Genomic DNA, 20,115 nt, shown 5'->3' with positions numbered 1-20,115 from the left:
TTAAAAAAAAGGCCTTAAAAGCATGTCTATTTTAATCAAATACCTTAATAGTGCAAATATAATAAATTCACATGCATTTTACTTTTACATACTCATAACAAGATAATGACACAGACTAAAGTTGCAGTGTTTTCCCAAGTGAATCTTCATTTTAACCAAACCTACAAAGCGTTTATTGAAATTAACATTCTGGCAAAGCCACAGACTTGAAATAAACAGTGTCAATGCTGTAGTATAAAAAAATTACTGAAAAAACTCAAGTTGCAGAAGCAATAGCCCTATCAGCAACCCCTGTTCTGGGGAGGAGGAGCCCGGCCTCAGTCCTTCAGGCCAGGACTCAGACGCTACGCCTCTTACGAGTTTCAAGGACCAGAGTGCTGTGTCACGCAAGTAAAGACTTTCAAGAAAAACTGTCATAGAAATACATTATTACTTTTTCCCCCCTGCTCTTTAAGGATACTGCAATAGAAATATATTAATGATGGCCTCAAATATCGAATATTTTTCTATTTTAATATTAAATCAAAGTTGTAGATCTTAATAAAAACTCTCTTCACAGCACAGCTGTCATTCACTATATAATGCAAAAAATGTTCCCTTTGCACTACATCCTTAAAAATAAACAATATACATGTAAATGAAAAATTCAGATCCTGCATCAATCATAATTCAGTCTTGCCTTCAGAAAGAAACCCGGATATAGTCAAATTCGCAAAGCACTCGGTATTTTAGTTGAAGCAGAAGTAAGAGGGCTTTCAGCAAAGGAAACCTTTATCAATTTGTGGCATCCCGGCACTCAAGAGGCTCAGCTGAAGTCTCGGTTGGTGAAGACCAGCGGAGCCACCAGGGTCCAGACGTAGAGGAGGAGGCAGACCCAGCTGGAGCTCATCTTGACCCACACAGCTGGCCACTTCCTGGTCACATTCTGGAACTCGGCATCAGGGCTAAGAAAACAGCAGAGAGTCAGGAAAAGGACCCTGATATCAGCACTGAGCAGCCAGCTAGCCAGAGCCAGGAAATTCTCCAGGGACATTTGGCTGACATCACCCCCTAGGAAGGTTCTAGAAAGGACTTAAGCTAATTTCATTTTTATGAGCAGGGAACTCTACCTCTCAAATGGCTTTTATCTTCTTGCCAGCATGAAGAACCCTGACTAATTCTTGGGCAAAGTTGTCAGGAACATCTGGCTGTTCTAGATGCTGATAAAAGTCCAGACTGAAACGGGCCCCTGAAACTTCCCTTCCTTGCTAGTCACTACCTGGGTCGGAACACATCTCTGGCTGGCTCTAGACAGAAAAATTAGAGCATAGGGATGGGTCAGATTCATATGATTTTCTTCCTCAAGCACTCAGTCTGGAAGAGCTCCCCATAAACTGTACTGTAAGAATTCCAACTAGATTTTCTATCCAAGAGAAGAAAAAATTAAAAGTATTTCAGAAGAGTCAGTACTGAATACAACCTTATTATATAGGTAAGAGAAGGGGATTCTAAAGTCTGGTGAAACGGATGGAGATTTTACAGGCAGCCCAAGGGGGCTAAGCGGTCTTCCCTGTGTGGTCCTGCCTCCTACCTGTACCAGCCGGTCACCGTCATCATGATGTACAAGGAAGCCAGGCAGAGCATCAAGTGGAAGACAGAGTAGTTGTACTGAACTCCCTCCTTCTCGTTGTCCACAGCCCGCCGCGGCTGTCCGTCCTCTTCATCGCTGCCACCGTTGGTGGCTGTATCACGGAGGATGACACTTTCACTCCCTGACAGGGTCAGCTTACTTACTTGGCTGTTGGTGGAAGTGCGGAAGCTGGAAAGTGATCCCAAGGAAAACAAATCAGAAGTGGGCCATGAAGATGAACCGCTGCCGTTGGCTGATCACATGCAGGTTACTTCAGAACTGCTCCTACGCTGGGGCCGGACAGCCCTGTGAAGGGCCCAGCTTCACGTCTGACCTGCCGCCTGCCCTCTCAAGACAGATTGCTCTTTTCAGTCTCTAGTTGATGGTTTAACTGCTTAGGCGTTTCCCAAAACATCCTGGGCTCTTAATATCTACTTCCATGACTTCATAAGGACCCCTCTAATCTTAGACTCTATGACCCTCCAACCTTCTGCCAGCTAACTTACTCATCCTTCAGTTCTCTGGCTGTGTGTCATGTCCTCCGGAAATCCTTCTCTGACATCACCCCCATCGCTAAGCTGATCAAGTGCCCACAGCTCTCTACACCTCCCTCTGCCACAGCACTTATCATTCCTTCTCTCAGGCTGTTCACAGAACTGCTTGACAACGGCCTTAGTCATCTATGCATTTCGGGCACATGGCACATGCTCACTCAAGTTTGTTAAATGGCTCAATAGCAAAGTACACACAAAAAAGGACAGAAACCGCACGATCATCTCAACAGACATTAAAAAAAAGCATTTGACAAAATCTAACACCTTTTCAAGGTAACAAAAATACTCTAAGAACAAGAAAACTTCCTCAAAATAATAATGGGCATTTATGAAAAACCTAGTGCTAAAATCATACTTAATATTGAAAGATTAGGCCCTGGCCAGTTGGCTCAATGGTAGAGCGTCGGCTTGGCGTGCAGGAGTCCCGGGTTCGATTCCCGGCCAGGGCACACAGGAGAAGAGCCCATCTGCTTCTCCACCCCTTCCCCTCTCCTTCCTCTCTGTCTCTCTCTTCCCCTCCCGCAGCCAAGGCTCCATTGGAGCAAAGTTGGCCCCGGGCGCTGAGGATGGCTCTGTGGCCTCTGCCTCAGGCGCTAGAATGGCTCTGGTTGCAGCAGAGTAACACCCCAGATGGGCAGAGCATCGCCCCCTGGTGGGCATGCCGGGTGGATCCTGGTCGGGCGCATGCGGGAGTCTATCTGACTGCCTTCCCGTTTCCAACTTCAGAAAAATACAAAATATATATATATATATTGAAAGACTAAAAGCTTTCCCCCTCAGATCAGGAACAAGACAAATACTCCACTCTCATCTTTCTATTCAACTCCATGCTGGAGGTTCAAGCCAGAGCAATTAGGCAAGAAAAAGACAAAAGGCATCCAGCTTGGAAAAGAAAAAGTAAATGATCTCTATCCACAGATGACCTGAGCTTCTGTATGGAAAGTCTTAAAGAATACACACTCTTAAAATCAATAAACAACTTTGCAGGATACAAGATTAATATACAAAAAGTAGTATTTCTATGCATAGCAATAAGCCGCCTAAACGATCCCATTTACAATCCCGTAAAAGAGTAAAATGCTTAGAAATTTAACAAAGTTCAAGACTTGTACACTAATAACTATAAACCACTGAAAGACCTAAATAAGACACGCCATGTTCATGGTGAAGAAACCTTAACATTGTTGAGATGGTAATACTCTCAAGTTAAAGTACAAATTCAACACAATCCCCTTCAACATCCCAATTCCCTTTTTGGGGGCCAGAAAATGACGAGCTGAACCTAAAGTTTACATGGAAATGCAGGGACTCAGGATAGCCAAAACAATCTCGAAAAAGAACAAATTAGGATAAGTTACACTTCCCAATTTCAAAACTTACTACAAAGCAACAGTAATCCAAGACAGTGATATTGGGATAAGGAAAGACATACATATCAATGAAATAAAATTACAAGTCCAGAAATAAACCATTACATTTATGGTCAACCGATTTTTGACAAGGATGCCAGGACAAGTCACTGGGGAATGAATCGTCTTTTCAATAAGTGGAGTTGGCACAACTGGATAGCCACACAAAACAGAATGAAGTTGGACCACTCAAACCATATACAAAACGATAAAAGACAACCCAATTTAAAAATAGGCAAAAGACTGGCCCTGGCCGGTTGGCTCAGCGGTAGAGTGTCGGCCTGCCATGCAGGAGTCCTGGGTTCAATTCCTGGCCAGGGCACACAGTAGAAGCGCCCATCTGCTTCTCCACCCCTCCCCCTCTCCTTCCTCGCTGTCTCTCTCTTCCTCTCCCACAGCCAAGGCTCCACTGGAGCAAAGTTAGCCTGGACGCTGAGGATGGCTCTATGGCCTCTGCCTCAGGCACTACAATGGCTCTGATTGCAGTGGAGCAACGCCCCAGATGGGCAGAGCATCACCCTCTGATGGGCATGCCGGGTGGATCCCGGTCAGGCGCATGCGGGAGTCTGTCTGACTGCCTCCCCGTTTCCAACTTCAGAAAAAAATACAAAAAAAAAAGGCAAAAGACTTAAATAGATGTTTCTTTAAGGAAGATACAAAAATGGCCAATAAGTACCTAAAAATAATGTTTAACATCATTAGGAAAACGTAAAGCACAGCCATAAGGAAAGGCTGCTTCACATCCTCTAGAATGGTTACAATCAAAAAGACTTAACAACAGTGTAATGATTAGGAGGTAATGAAATCCCAACCCTCATAACGTTGCTGGTGGAACTGTAACATGATGTAGACACCTTGGAAAATGCTTTGGCAGTTCCTCAAAACAGTAAATGTAATAGTATCACATAATCCAGCCACTCTATTCACAGGTATATACCCAAGAGAATAGAAAATGTCCACCCATACAAAAAATTTGTACACAAATATTCATAGCAGTATTACTCATGGTAGCCCCACAATGGAAACACCCAACTGTCCATCAACTAATGAGTAGATAAACGAAATGTGATATATCCACACAATGGAATATCATTTCAACAACAGAGAGGAATACTGACAACACAGATGAACCTTGAAAACATTGTTAACTGAAAGAAGCCAATCACAAAAGAGCATATACTGTATTTTATTAAATATTTTAACACCATTTGGCTCAGAATATTTTTTTCTTATTTTCCTCCTTAAAACCCTAGGTGTGTCTCATGGTCAGGTGCGTCTTATGGAGCGAAAAATACGGTAGTACGATTCCATGTATATGACACGTTTGAATAAGCAAATCTAAAGCCAGAAAGATTACTCTCTGCCTGGCCTGGGGTGGCACAGCGGACAAAGCATTGACCTAGAATGTTGAGGTTACCGGTTCAAAACTCTGAGCTTGCCCGGTCAAGGCACATAGGAGAAGCAACTATGAGTTGATACTTCTCACTCCCTGCTCCTCTGTAGAATTGATCAATAAATTAAAAAAAAAAAATTACTGTCTGCCAGGGGACAGAAGGTAGGGAAAATGGGGAGTGGCTGTTAATAAGTACAGAATAACATTTTCAGTACATAAATGTTTACATTGGTTGTGGTGATGGCTGCACAGCTCTGTGAATATACTAAAAAACTACTGAATTTTACATTTCTAAAAGGTAAATTCTGTGGTATGTAAATTACATCTAAAAAGAAGTTAGGGCAAAAGCAAAATAAACAAAAATAGTCATAGACAATATAAAAACAAATGAGCATAGATTTGTTCCAATAAACCTGCTTATAAAAATAGACAGCCAAGGGTTGCTGTGATTTGCCAAGGGTAGAGTGTTGACCTGGGACGCAGCGGTCACCAGCTTGAGTGCAGAATCAGCAACATGTCCCAAGGTCGCTGGCTTGAGCAAGGGGTCATTGGCATGGCTTGAGCTCCACACCTCCATCAATACATATATGAGAATCAATCAATGAACAAGTAAGTTGATGCTTCTCGTCTCCCTCCTTTCCTGTCTCTCTCTCAAAAAAAGGGTACATCTACACATGTTATGGAAAGTTGTCCAAATCAGAATGACAAATTTCTATTTCAGAATAGCATATATATTTGTATAGCATGTTCCTAATTTATTTTTAAAAATTAAATATCAAGTGATATAACACAATTGTGTATTTAGCTATATATAAAATTACATATAATTATATAGGTTGATAGTCAGTATAAGCAAAGGAAAAAGCCTGAAATAATATGTACCAAATCAGGGGTCCCCAAACTACGGTCCGCAGGCCGCATGCAGCCCCCTGAGGCCATTTATCTGGCCCCAGCTGCACTTCCGGAAGGGGCACCTCTTTCATTGGTGGTCAGTGAGAGGAGCACATTGACCATCTCATTAGCCAAAAGCAGGCCCATAGTTCCCATTGAAATACTGGTCAGTTTGTTGATTTAAATTTACTTGTTCTTTATTTTAAATATTGTATTTGTTCCCGTTTTGTTTTTTTACTTTAAAATAAGATATGTGCCTGACCTGTGGTGGCGCAGTGGATAAAACGTCGACCTGGAAATGCTGAGGTTGCCGGTTCGAAACCCTGGGCTTGCCTGGTCAACATATGAGAGTTGATGCTTCCAGCTCCTCCCCCCCCTTCTCTCTCTCTGTCTCTCCTCTCTCTCTCTGTCTCTCCCTCTCCTCTCTAAAATGAATAAATAAATAATAATTAAAAAATTTTTTTTAAATAAATAAATAAGATATGTGCGGTGTGCATAGGGATTTGTTCATAGTTTTTTTTATAGTCCGGCCCTCCAACGGTCTGAGGGACAGTGAACTGGCCCCCTGTGTAAAAAGTTTGGGGACCCCTGTGCCAAATGTTAACCATGGAAGAAGTCAATTTGGAAAGAGGATACTTTCATTTCCTTCTCTATCCTTTTCTCACTTATATTAGTTTATATCATATATCCTTACCCATTTTATTATTACGTATTTTGAAAAACTTAGAGAAATACATGCTACTATAGAGAAAATAACAATAAAAATGAGTGAGAGGGTAAGTGCAAACTGCTAACCTAGGTTATATCTGGGGGCCTGGGTTTTACTAGTGTCTTTAACATTAGATGTGTGTAATTCTTAGTCATTTAATTATTCACAATGATCAGGAAATGAAGATTAAAATATAACAAGATAAGCCAACCAATTTCAGAGCCACTATTCTAGCTGATGCAGGGTCAGGTGTGGACTTGAGCCTTCTATCCAAATGAGAAGATACCTGTGTAAGGCTGGGAGGGATGCCTTGCTGGGAGGACTGGATAAACTGTAAGAAATGCACATGGCCGGGTAACTGAGGCAAGTCAAGGACTTTTAACAAAGAGTGAGGCTGGCTATTTTTTTTTAAATTCCTCACACTGCTATTTGAAAGCAAAATAGCTGCTTCACTTATGAGAATCTTGTTCTAAGGTATTTTTTTTAACTTACCTAGAATGCAAGAGGCAGAGAAAAAAGACGACCAGCCCCACAAAAGTCTCTATATCCAGAAAATGCCCACTCTGTGACGGTGCAGCAGTAGTGGGGGCGGGAGCAGTTGAGTTCCCAGGAGCCAAGGTGGGTGCCGTCATGTGTGAAATAATGCTCCACAGGGTTGGGTTGCAGGCACGATCTGAAAACGGAGAATATCTTATTATCCTTTGTTAGAACTCATCTTATTCCAGGAAAGGATTGAAGGGGCGTGGTTACACACTCAGTCATGACATAAAACACGGGAATGCTGTATTTATCGGTAGCACTCCTCACAGCGCCATTTCTCTGACGTCCCTCAGGAATGCTGTATTTAAAAGAACCTGAAGACCCTGGCCAGTTGGGTCAGCGGTAGAGCGTCGGCCTGGCGTGTGGGGGACCCGGGTTCGATTCCCGGCCAGGGCACACAGGAGAAGCGCCCATCTGCTTCTCCACCCCCCTTCCCTCCTTCCTCTCTATCTCTCTCTTCCCCTCCCGCAGCCAAGGCTCCATTGGAGCAAAGATGGCCCGGGCGCTGGGGATGGCTCCTTGGCCTCTGCCCCAGGCGCTGGAGTGGCTCTGGTCACGGCAGAGCGACGCCCCGGAGGGGCAGAGCATCGCCCCCTGGTGGGCAGAGCGTCGCCCCTGGTGGGTGTGCCGGGTGGATTCCGGTCGGGCGCGTGCGGGAGTCTGTCTGACTGTCTCTCCCCGTTTCCAACTTTGGAAAAATACAAAATAAATAAATAAATAAATAAATAAATAATAAAAGAACCTGAAATTCAGCAGTCAGTAACATATACTCCTCACAAAAATTAGGGGATATTTCAAAATGAATATGAAGCGATAAAATAGCCCCTACGTTTTGTGAGTAGTATGTTTGTGTTGCAATTAGTGACCTCAGTTTTAGGAAAAAAATAAAGAACAATTTGTCAAATTTCATAAATATCAATCTTGATTTCATTGGTTTTTAAGTGTATTAACTGATACATAAAAATAAGTTAAGTCACCATTAGAGGGTTTGCAAAAATTATTTTCCTTTAAAAGGAATCCATAGAATACCTTTTGAGAAATAATCTGCAACAAATACAAAAGGAGATTTCCTATGGCTGTTTCTTCCAGAGCAGTGGTTTTCAACCCCTGGTCCGCCAGACATTTCATGCCAGTCCGCAGAAGAGTTAACCACCCTAATGTTATAGGAAGAGACTGTAATTATCATACGTCAGGGTGGTTAACCGGCAGCTGAAAACTACTGTTCTAGAGCCTGTAACACTAAAGTAAAATTCAATTAAAACAATTCTACGAAGGGCCAAAACAATGTTGTTTTCTTGCTCTTAACTAGTTTGACTTAGTCCAGGAGAAAGCCTAGACTAACATAAAGGGCTGTGGTCCTTTAGATCGTCAGCTATGAAGAGACGTGGAGAATAAAACCTGGGAGGTAAGTATCTGCAAACAATGCACATTACACATTTCACTGAAGTTTCTAGTTTGTTCAATTGTTTGACGCCTGCTTTAGTTCTAGTCTGCACTCCATCAGAGGAGTAATTTCCTCCTTTCTTTTCATCAAATGACCGTGCTGTTGCCATTCCCTTACCAGGCTCATTGGTCATGGCTGACCACGTGAGGTAGATGGTGTAGAGGGTGATGACAGAGGACTGCAGGAGGCCAGAATGCGGATGGTGTTCCTATGGAAGCCAAAAGAAAATGCCACGGGATTGCAAGGGCTGACTTCTTAAACCCGGCGTACTTCCCTTAGACCCGTGGAACTGCTAACTAAGAGCCTTCTGGTTCTGCCTGACAGCTGGAAGGTGACAAGTTTGAGTTAGTGTGAAAAAGAACCAAGAAAGAGGAAGCATGCACTCTTGGTTCCCACGGCATTTCATCATCCTGGGAAGTCCCGTGTCACACAAGGCTTCCACAGACCAGTCTCTTAGTGCAGTGGAGCTTAAATTCAGCTTTGCCACTGACTAGCGAGGTGACCCACCATCTCTTTAGAACTTCACTTTCCGCACTTTTAAAAGGAGAGGTGATGTATAGATGTTCTTTTCAATTTCATATTTCACAGTTTTCATAAAACTCCATGGATTTTTAAGAGTATATAATTTAGGTGATGAGACTCAGGAACATGAGTCTAAGTATTAAAAATCAATTTTTTTCTGGTTTAATTCCCCTGAAATACCCTGGCTAATGATTCATCATTCTCATGATGTAAACAATCTTATAAAAATTATAAATTCTCAAGTTACCTAGGATTTTTTTTAAATGATAGGGAAATTATTGAATTACAATACAGGCAATTCAATGGCACGTTTTACAGTAACTAACATAATTCTGAAGACTTTATCATAAATGGAGAAATGTTTAAGGTAAGACTTGGACATAAATTCATATAAAAGGTTACCTAGGGGCCCTGGCCGGTTTGCTCAGTGGTAGAGCGTTGGCCTGGTGTGTAGGAGTCCCAGGTTTGATTCCCGACCAGGGCACACAGGAGAAGCGCCCATCTACTTCTCCACCCCTCCCCCTCTCCTTCCTCTGTCTCTCTCTTCCCCTCCCGCAGCCAAGGCTCCATTGGAGCAAAGATGGCCCGGGCACTGAGGATGGCTCCATGGCCTCTGCCTCAGGCGCTAGAATGGCTCTGGTTGCAACAGAGCAATGCCCCAAATGGGCAGAGCATCGCCCCCTGGTGGGCATGCCAGGTGGATCCCGGTTGGGCGCATGCGGGAGTCTGTCTGACTGCCTCCCCATTTCCAACTTCAGGAACAAAAAAAAGATACCTAGGTTTCAAAGTTAGCATTAAATAAAAACCTCACAGGAGGAAGCAGCAGAAAACAGCCATACCTGAATCTTTGGATGGATGGATATAATAGAAACCACCACGCAAAGGATCAGGTTAATACTGATGAAGAACTTGTTTTCCGTGCAGCCATCTGGTTTGGTGTATTTGGCATAGAGCACACCGACAGAGATGATTGAAAGGGTATAGAAGATGCTTGTGACAGAGAGTAACACTGAAAATAAACAGAGAAACCAATATGAAGGCCCATGATCCTAACAAACTTTTATAACGAAGACCAATTTTCTTTTATTCCTTGGAGTTTATACATTGAAATCAATGGCGATTTTTCTTGTACACCCTGTTTTAGTGCAGCATAAGGCAGTACGGTCCCCCTAGGTGAGTTCAGACACCTACCAGCATACCAGCGCCTTGCGTTTCCTTCTTCCATTCGATTTACAAGTGATTCATTCCTAGAGTGAGCCATGTCTACCAATAGCACCAGCTGGATAAGGATGAAGCAGAAGGCCCCAAGCATGCCTATTATAAACCAGGCTACAAACCAAGAGAACAGAGTTATTCTTTACCATAAAAGCAACATTTCAGAACGTTACTAACATTCTAAAAAGATTTTAATTCAAGTAAGAGGTGGTAAAGACATATTCTATCTCCAGCACTACAGCAAGACTGCTCCAATTCCAAACTCTAAGGCATTCTCTGAACAGTGTTCAGGCCTTTTAAAACTTGTTCTCGCTTGTGCCAAAGGGAGCCTAAGTCCTAACATTGCAAATGCTACCATAAGCCTTTTTCTTTATAGAGAGGAAAAATCACATGGAAATCCACACAGGTTGCTCGATGCCGTGGTAAGGAAGCAGGTTAAGATGGGGATGGTAGAGCACACGAGTTAGAAGTCATGCCGACGAGCTCTCTGATTAACTTAGTATTGCCAAGTGAGAAGGTAAACGATTAAAATACTGGCAAACAATTCACGTATGGTTCCAGAACAACCGAGAAGTGACCTGAACGCTTTAACATCTTAATATGAGTCCCAAATCGTAACTGGACACCACCGCCTTTATCAATTCTGCAAAATCAGTAATGAGAATATAGATTTAACTCAATCATCTGTACCATCTGTATGTATTATGATTAAACCGTCTTAATAGTGAGCCATACCTGTGGTGAAATGGCCCCCAGGGATATAGAAAGATCCAACCATGATGCCAACAATGGCAGCAATTTTGAAGAACCAAAACCTATTAAAATATAAAAAATGCACTTATAAAATGCTAATTTTTACCTATTGAGAAAATGAATTTCTAAAACAAAAAAATAAGCCTTAGTAGCACCTCCAACATGATTGGGCTTAGATCTTCGTTTGACATGAAGCTACTTCAATTTTCACATAGTTGAAGAACAAACAGCACAGAGAACAAATCATTCACATTCTTATTAGGGGGAATAGGTATCCTTACAGTTTCCCTACTTTTAGCACTTAAAGATAGAAATTCTTCTAGAATTCTGAAGCGTTCTAAATGATCAAAGTTATCTAAATATACAACAGTTAACTATTAGATCAAGGGAAAAGTTATCACCCCCCCCAAAATTTACAAAACTCCCTTCAGTCTTCAAATGAGAATCACAGAATCTAGGGGCTAGGAATGGGAAGCAACAGAATATGTATATCAGGGCCTCAGATATATTCACTATTTATCTTTCTGTATACTGCTTAAATATATCATGCACATGCTTATAACAATAAAAAGGGAAAAAAGTGTGTGTGTTTAAGCCTAGTTTAAGTCTAACACAGTGCTTAAATGTTTCATAGGTGTTCAATAAAAATCTAAGAACCTGAAAGATATTAAAAAAAAAAAGATGATACTCTCCTCATCCCTCCTACAGCCTCCATGCGACAGGTCTCCAACTAAAATGACACTGAAAACAACTTCACACATGTAATGATCAGAAACACACCAGGGCCACTCACTGACATCCTTTACTGCTTCCACCAGAATGCAACATTAACTGCTGAATGGGGGGAATCCACACCACAATAAAACAAATTAATAAGTAAATCTTACCCATTGTGTATTGCTGCTCTGGGATCTTTACTTGTTTTTACTTTTAACATGAGCAGAAAAAAGGCAAAGAAAAAGATGGCCAGGGCAAAACTGATCCGATATACAGCTTTATAGCCGACTTGCACATTACAATCCTCATTTGCCTTCCTATCAGTCACCTTGAATTTAAATCCCCCTTCACAGAATCCAGGAATCTGGAAAAAATAATTTCAATGTTATGGGAACTTCCACATTTAAATAGAGATTCTATCCCACCATAGGAAAGCTTGGATCTATAAAACTGACTACAACAACTATAAGACTCTCCTGCCCTGGCCGGTTGGCTCAGCGGTAGAGCATCGGCCTCGCATGCGGGGGACCCGGGTTCGATTCCCGGCCAGGGCACACAGGAGAAGCGCCCATTTGCTTCTCCACCCCCCACTCCCTCCTTCCTCTCTGTCTCTCTCTTCCCCTCCCGCAGCGAGGCTCCATTGGAGCAAGGATGGCCCGGGCACTGGGGATGGCTCCTTGGCCTCTGCCCCAGGTGCTAGAGTGGCTCTGGTCGCGGCAGAGCGACGCCCCGGAGGGGCAGAGCATCTCCCCTGGTGGGCGTGCCGGGTGGATCCCGGTCGGGCGCATGCGGGAGTCTGTCTGGCTGTCTCTCCCTGTTTCCAGCTTCAGAAAAATACAAAAAAAATAATAATAATAAAAATAAAAAAAACTGTCCTGTGGGATTTTTCTCTTTGTCTTCCAATACAATCTTGTTACCAAATAGTATAAACTACTTGCATTTTAGAAATAAAAGTACAAGGGGTCCTCAGGTTATGACAGTCTTGACGTAAGACGTTTCGAGTTTACGACACTCCCATAAAAACTTTAAAAAACTGAGATGTGAGTGTTGCAGCTTACGCCATTAGCACGGTGATTACGGACTACATCAGTGAACTAGTTTGGCTGCGCACAGCGGAAGAATACGCAGTAATGTGACCTATGAGCGAGGGAGGTGTCCCCCAGTACGCTTACCAACGCCATTTGGACTGTTAAAAGTGCAAGTGTTCCATATGTGTTGCTTTGTTTGTTGAGGAGCTGTCTGCTCTAAGAACCACACAATTCAGCTGGAGAAGCAGCTGACTGAAGAGGAAGAGACAGAAACCCCAGTACCCAAGAGATTTACTATCAAGGGTTTGGAATAAGGTTTTTCTATGGGAGAGGATGGGTTGACAAAATTTCAGGTTTAGGACCCATGATAAGATTCAGTAAGATCTACAGAGCTGTTATGGATGCCTTGCAGTGCTATAGGCAGATTTTGGAAGAGAAGTCATCAACCTTCCCGACTAGCCTGGAGCAATTCTTTAAGAAGGCAGAGAGGCCTGCAACAGATCCTGTACCCTCCAGGTCAGCTGCTTCTCGAGATGAAACACCTGTAGTACAGGTAGGGTCATCCCCAGCGTCTCCTGCATGTTCCCTAGGCAATCCTGACTCGACCCAGTGTCTCCAGCACCTTCTGCAGGTTCTCCTGCCTCTCCAGCTTCCTCCTCCCAATAGGTCCCTCTCTCCCACCTTGTAGTGCCCCTTCCAGTGTGCAAGCCAACCACTGGAATAAAGGTAAGGAATTCTTATACACTCATTTTTGCCATTTTTTCCTGTTACTACTGTACAGTACAGTATATTTATGTCCTTTTCCTTTTTCTGTGGCTTTGTTGTGTTTTTTTTTTTTGTTCTAGATTGTTATTTTACAACTGTGTTAAAATAGGTAAGTGACTTAGGCTAGAGTGTGTTCAACTTACACCAAAATTCGGGTTACGTCACTGTTATAGGAAGGGAACTGTGTCATAACCCAAGGACCCCCTGTACTCTCTTCTTTGCTCTTTTCTACAGATGAGGTCATCTCCTGTTTTCCCATGAATTTTCATGCTAAATGCATTCCTTCCAAAGGTGAAGGCCTACTTCAGTTTAAACATTTAAATCAGTGATCCCCAACCTTTTTTGGGCCACGGACCAGTTTAATGTCAGAAAATATTTTCACTGACCGGACTTTAGGGTGAGACGGATAAATGCACAAAATAAAATTATATGACCGGCGTAAAAACTGTGGTATTTTTAAATATAATTGTAGAACTTATGAGACAAGAGTCAAGAGTGAGTCTTAGACGGATGTAACAGGGAATCTGGTCATTTTTAAAAAAAATAAAACATCGTTCAGACTTAAATATAAATAAAATGGAAATAATGTAAGTTATTTATTCTTTCTCTGCGGACTGGTACCAAATGGCCCATGGACCGGTACCGGTCCGCAGCCCAGGGCTTGGGGACCACAGATTTAAATCTTAAGCATACATGGAAAGATGTTTTCGGGCAACTCTTTTTCATGTTTTTCTCAGTCGTTAGACCAGAACCTGAAGATGTTGACTTTGACCTTCTTTATTTCATATTCTGTGTCCTGACTATACCCCCAAATTAAAATGAACTTGACTGACTTTCGTAACAGTGAAAAAATCAGAACATTAATGTCAATTAAAATTTTGCAAAATCTCAAAATAATCAGTACTTTCAGGGTACTGTTGCTTCTACTTAACCTTCTTCAGGGGACTCTCCATCGCTTTTGTCTGCATCATACAGCAGACAAGAGCGCCCAGGAAGAGAATGCAAGCGTAGAGGAAACGAGTCATAGTGGAATTCTTGCAGTTGGGACAGCAGCCACACAGCAAACAGGACGCGCCACCGCAAAGGCATGGAACCTGGAAGAAGCACACATGGCCATTGGAGACCTTTCAGTGGACTCCTTCATGACAGGTGCTGCGGAACAGAAGACAAAGCAAGCCAGGCTTTGAGAGTTTTAACAGAGAATTACAGCTGGGGGGAGTGGTTAAAACCGTCTGGAGTCAATATTATTACTGCCACTTTACCTCAGCAGACCTTTTTCTTCATCTGTAAAACAGTCTCACTAACAGAATCGTCCTCCCTCTGACATTACTCTAGTAAATAAGCACTCAACACAGTACCTAAAACATATTAAGAGCCTAATAAATTTTACTTATATTCACACAGAAAACATACTGTATTTAAAAACAAGGTATCTTTTTTTTTATTTAGGATTTTATTTATTGATTTTGGAGAAAGAGGGAAGGAGACAGAGAGAGAGAATAAGATTTTAGTTGCTTCATTTTAGTTGTTCATTGATTGCTTGTCGTAGGTGCCTTGACCAGGCAAGCCCAGTGCTTCGAACCAGTGACCTCAGCGTTCCAGGTCGATACTCTGTCCACTGTGCCACCACAGGTAGGCCAAGATATCTTAATATTGAGAAAAATACTAACCTAACTCCATTTGCTATTTACTGAGAATCCTACTTACCAAATCTGATGTTACAGCATAAAGCAACCTTAAATGAAAACCCTTATAGATAATGATAGCAAGAGCCAGTTAGCTCCATTCAAGAGTAACCTGGAGATCCCTTAAAACATTAAACACAGAAACAACCCAACTGTCTATCAACCGATAAATGGGTAAGTAAAATGTGTTATCCACACAATGAAATATTAACTATTCAGCCATAAAAATGAATCAAGTACTGTGTAAAGGTACTTGATCTGTGGAACAAACGTGTCCTACTATACTGCTCACAAAAATTAGGGGATATTTTATTGCTTCATATTCATTTTGAAATCCCTAATTTTTGTGAGCAGTATATATGCTATGTCACTTCCCTATCTCTAAATGACAACTATTATTCTGGTTTGCTCAGTCCAGTTACCTTGGAGTCATCCTTGATGCTTTTCTAAAAGCCTCATCCAATCTGTCAGCACATCAGCTCTATCCTCAGAATACACCCAGAATCTGCCACGTTCATAGCATCCTTAGCTATCATGCTGGTCCTAAGCTACTAATACCATCTGTCATCTGGGATTAAATGCAATAGCTCCAATTTCACTGTTGCAGTGACCCATTCAGAACCCAGAGTAGGTATAAAGAGTATTTTAAGCCTGACCTGTGGTGGCGCAGTGGATAAAGTGTCGACCTGGAATGCTGAGGTCGCCGGTTCAAAACCCTGGGCTTGCCTGGTCAAGGCACATATGGGAGTTGATGCTTCCTGCTCCTCCCCCTGTTCTCTCTCTATCTCTCCCTCTCTCTCTCTCTAATAAAAATGAATAAATAAATAAAAAATCTAAAAAAAAAAAGAAGAGTATTTTAAGGTGAAAACATCTGAGATTCAGAACAAATGCGGAATAAAAGCTTTCTCTTCTCAGAGCTTTCCTCATCTGACTAAAAGCAGCAACTTCGCGGCTGTGAGGCCGCCACAGATTCCCTCCCCAAGGGAGTTTGAGGGCCATGCAGAAGGCAGAAAGGCCTCTGCATCTACACACTGTATTTCCCCATGTATAAGATGCACCTTAATTTGGGGGCCCGAGATTTGAAAAAATATATATGACATAAAGCTATTGAACTCAAGTTTTATTCATCATAAAATTCATACAACTCCTTATCCACGTGAAAAAGTGGGAAATGCAAGTAGAAAATCTACAACCACTGTATAAGACGCACCCAGTTTTCAGACCCCAAATTTTTTTTAAAAAACCTATGTCCTATAGATTGGGAAATATGGTCAACAAGTTATTATTACAAACTTTCTTACCTCTTGTTTGTTCTCCTAAAAACCCATTTTCTTTCCTAAAGAAACTTCTCTGGCCTGACCAGGCGGTGGCGCAGTGGATAGAGCGTAGGACTGGGATCAGAGGACTCAGGTTCGAGACCTCGAGGTCGCCAGCTTGAGCATGGGCTCATCTGGTTTGAGCAAAAAAGTCTACCAGCTTGAACCCAAGGTCGCTGGGTCCAACAAGGGGTTACTCGGTCTGCTGAAGACCCGCGGTCAAGGCACATATGAGAAAGCAATTAATGAACAACTAAGGTGTTGCAAGCGCAATGAAAAACTAATGATTGATGCTTCTCATCTCTCTCCGTTCCTGTCTGTCTGTCCCTGTCTATCCCTCGCTCTGACTCACTTTCTGTCTCTGAAATAAATAAAGAAACTTCTCTGGTACACGGAACTCCTTGATGTTCTTATTGAACAAAAGGGATTCATAAAATATAAAAGTGATTTATAGATAGAAATTTTTCGTTGGCATCAATTCAAATCTTAGCTTAACAATGCCAAAATGTGTTTCGGGTTATTAGGTTGGAAGGACATCTTTCTTTCAAATTACCAATTAACTCCTTAATTAATAACCTTATATTTTTTCTACATCTATTTTGCAAATAGTGAGTTCAACCTACTAATGGGCTGTAAAAATCAACTAACCAGAATTTTTTTGATGTGATAGAAAATTGTATAGCAGATGGTAAAGGTAAGAATTATTTCATGTAACCTGTATCTAAATGATGTATTGCCCTGGTTGGGTATCTCAGTTGGTTAAGAGCATCACCCAAATATACCAAGATCGTGGGTTCAATCCCAGGTCAGGGAGCTTACAAGAATCTACCACTGAATGCATAAATAAGTAGATAAAAAATCAATGTTTTTTTCTTTCTTTCTCTCTCCCCCCTTCCTCTCTAAAGTTAGTAAATAATTCTTGAAAAAAATTAAAAAATAAATGGCTGTATTAACTCAACTATGTAAAATTTACTTCTTACTTTGGGTCAAGGTCAAAAACATTGGAAAACCACTACTCTCAAGGAACCCGCCCTTCTGATTTAAGATGAACAATCCTAAAGGATAAAAACACACTCTGTCCCAAAGAAAAATGGTCGTGGAATGAGGTGAAATTGAGTCCTCTGTCGATTAAATCAGCCGGGGTTTTAGGAAACTAGAAAATGATTTCAAGGACTCATGTTCCTCTGAGGGAACACAGCGTATTCTATTCCATAGAACCTAATTATTTCCTTTTTTAAATACGGAGTTTACAATCTACAAAGCGATTCAACCCGCAACAGCTCTCCAACCGAGGAATGCTGGGGTGATCATCCTCGTCTAATGGGAAGGGATAAATGATTTGTACAAGGTCCCAAAGTTCAGACCACGGCTTCCAATTTTGAGTAATAAACTACGAGGCCTTCTTCCTCTTGCACCAGAACTGCAGACAAGCCTCGGTTAAAATCACAGCTCTGCCATGTACTCTGTAGCTTTGGAAAAAATCTCATACTACGGGACAAAAATATTCAAGCCACCCAAATTAAATGGCGCCACCTTCAGGAGGTGCCCCGTGATAAACTAGAGAGCTTCTGTCCGGGTAATTCATTCCTTGGTCCTGTTCCAGCAACTGGTCAACCCAGAGACCGGAAAGCTTTCGGGGGCGGGGCAACATAAATTGTAAACAATGGCGGCCCGGCCCGTTCCTTCTTCAACGAACCCGGAAACTGAGCCGCCTGATCCCCATCGCGAGGCATGGCGGATTTTGGCGTGGGCCCCTGGATACTCTCAGCAGCCCGGAGCCGGTCGCTCCAACCCTCTGGTCCCTGCCAGCGAGGCCGGAACGCGTCTGGTCTTGGAGCTCTCTATCGCCCCCCACCGCCCACGCCCAAACCACAGGTCCGACGGAGACACCGGTCTCGGAACTCACCCAGCTGGCCAGGGAGAAGACGCCCAGCACAGCTCCCATGGTGACGCTGGTGCTGAAAGTGGTGGATCTGCAGGCTTCGAGCGGTGGTAACTACCTGCTGAGGCGTCTCTTCAAAATCGCGACGGTTTCTCAGGCTGGAAACGCGCCGCTTGCATCATTGCGTGGCCCCGCCCACCGCCTCGTCCGCTGCCCAGGAGGCGCCTGTCATTGGTAGAGGGAGAAGGTGGAGCTAAATCGGCGCCGAGGCTGGGGGAGGGGCGGGGCTAAACCTGTTAGGGGTTGGAGGAGTGGGCGGGGCCAAGCCCGCGGGTGCTGCAAGAGTTGTGGAGTTTTATTTCTTCACCTCATTTCTGTTCACTAGGAGCCCATTAGGTGTCAAGATATGGGGTACAGGGTGTACAAGAATTTATGACCTAGTTAAGAAGAGACCGACAATGAAAGTAAAATGCACTATGACATATTGTGATGAGGACTATGAAGAAGTAGAATAAGGGAATATATTTTTTTTTACAGAGAGAGGGATAGATAGGGACAGACAGGAACGGAGAGAGATGAGAAGCATCAATCATCAGTTTTTCATTGCGACACCTTAGTTGTCCATTGATTGCTTTCTCATATGTGCCTTGACCGTGGGCCTTCAGCAGACCCAGTAACCCCTTGCTTGAGCCAGCGACCTTGGGTCCAAGCTGGTGAGCTTTTTGCTCAAGCCAGATGAGCCCACCCTCAAGCTGGCGAACTCAGGATCTGGAACCTGGGTGGTCCTCATCCCAGTCCAAAGCTCTATTCACTGCGCCACCGCCTGGTCAGGCAGGGAATATTCTTTTAATAAAAGTTTAATGCCCACTGTGTAAGGGGAAAGCAATTTAGTTGGGAGAGGGGGGCAGACCTGGAAGACTTTTCTGAGGAATTTATACTTAATTCGAGAACTGAAAGATGAGTCAAGTTAACCAGGGGAAAATGGGCCTTGTTTCTAAAAATGTAGGCTCTGAATATCATTGGGGTAAATTAAATTAACATGACATTAAGTAACATTAAAAGGCACAGTGAAAAAATCCTGTTTCAAACCAAAGAGGTTTGAGACTAGTATGTATTTAACATTTTTCTAACATTTGCTTATTTCCCTTTTTAACAGAATAAAGGCTTCATTTTCCAAAAATCTCCAAAGTTAACCATATCTACATTTTAATAACACTTCTGTTTTAGGGTTTGTGTGTGTGTGTATCTGTAAAAATTCTACCATTGCTACCAAGCAGTGCTGGTTTTCCATTTAATTAAATAGTGAGGTAATTTCCTTTGTAGATGTAAGTGAAAATTGAGTCTATTTAAAGAAAAAAACCTTGAAAATTGTTTAGCCTGGCCTGTGGTGGTGAGGAGCCTTGAGGAGCCACTGCGCCACCTCACCCGCAGGTGTTGTAAAGTACCAAAAGCTACAGAATCGATATTAATATTTTAAGAGGCTTAAAGAACATTTTATTCATTTCGGTTAAGGTTTGCAGAGAAATTTTGTGAATAATCTCTGTACTGCGTGATTGACATACAACCAGGATGGCCCTTGGCATTGTATTATAAATGCAAAGGGGAGGAAAACATGGATTCCCTGACATTCCACTACACCTGTGGGGAAAGGGGTGAATAGCTAGCCAGGTGCAGGAAGAGAAA

General features: G+C 42.6%; 1 protein-coding gene and 1 non-coding gene across 3 annotated transcripts; one reads left to right on the top strand and one right to left on the bottom strand.

Annotated features, from left to right (window-relative positions):
* Positions 1 to 14: 14 nt before the first annotated feature.
* SERINC3 (serine incorporator 3) lies at positions 15 to 18,639 on the bottom strand. 2 transcript variants are annotated; one of them, XM_066236838.1, is made up of 10 exons: positions 18,457 to 18,639; positions 14,482 to 14,643; positions 11,927 to 12,120; positions 11,022 to 11,101; positions 10,263 to 10,400; positions 9,911 to 10,080; positions 8,667 to 8,757; positions 7,058 to 7,238; positions 1,571 to 1,798; positions 15 to 944 (listed from the first exon to the last, which is right to left on the bottom strand). In XM_066236838.1, the coding sequence occupies exons 1-10, from the start codon at positions 18,493 to 18,495 to the stop codon at positions 806 to 808; spliced, it is 1,422 nt and encodes a 473-aa protein (XP_066092935.1). In that variant the 5' UTR covers positions 18,496 to 18,639; the 3' UTR covers positions 15 to 805. The 2 variants fall into 2 exon arrangements, with proteins under 2 accessions (XP_066092935.1, XP_066092936.1); XM_066236839.1 differs by having other exon boundaries at positions 14,482 to 14,701; positions 18,457 to 18,613.
* TRNAA-CGC (transfer RNA alanine (anticodon CGC)) lies at positions 12,235 to 12,310 on the top strand. Its single transcript has one exon. It is a non-coding gene; the product is annotated as a tRNA-Ala (tRNA).
* Positions 18,640 to 20,115: the final 1,476 nt, after the last annotated feature.

Source organism: Saccopteryx bilineata, chromosome 6 (assembly GCF_036850765.1).
Source record: "Saccopteryx bilineata isolate mSacBil1 chromosome 6, mSacBil1_pri_phased_curated, whole genome shotgun sequence".
Taxonomy (NCBI): domain Eukaryota; kingdom Metazoa; phylum Chordata; class Mammalia; order Chiroptera; family Emballonuridae; genus Saccopteryx; species Saccopteryx bilineata.
Note: the sequence above shows the minus strand (reverse complement) of the source record. Positions and strands in the feature narration are given on the sequence as shown.

Excerpts from the sequence above, each read along its gene's own strand:
- SERINC3 (XM_066236838.1), bottom strand. The coding sequence starts at position 18,495 with ATGGGAGCTGTGCTGGGCGTCTTCTCCCTGGCCAGCTGG. Across the intron at positions 11,102-11,926 it reads AGAGCAGCAATACACAATGG|GTTTTGGTTCTTCAAAATTG; the intron begins GTAAGATTTACT and ends ATATTTTAATAG. Across the intron at positions 7,239-8,666 it reads AGCCATGACCAATGAGCCTG|ATCGTGCCTGCAACCCAACC; the intron begins GTAAGGGAATGG and ends CTCCGTTTTCAG.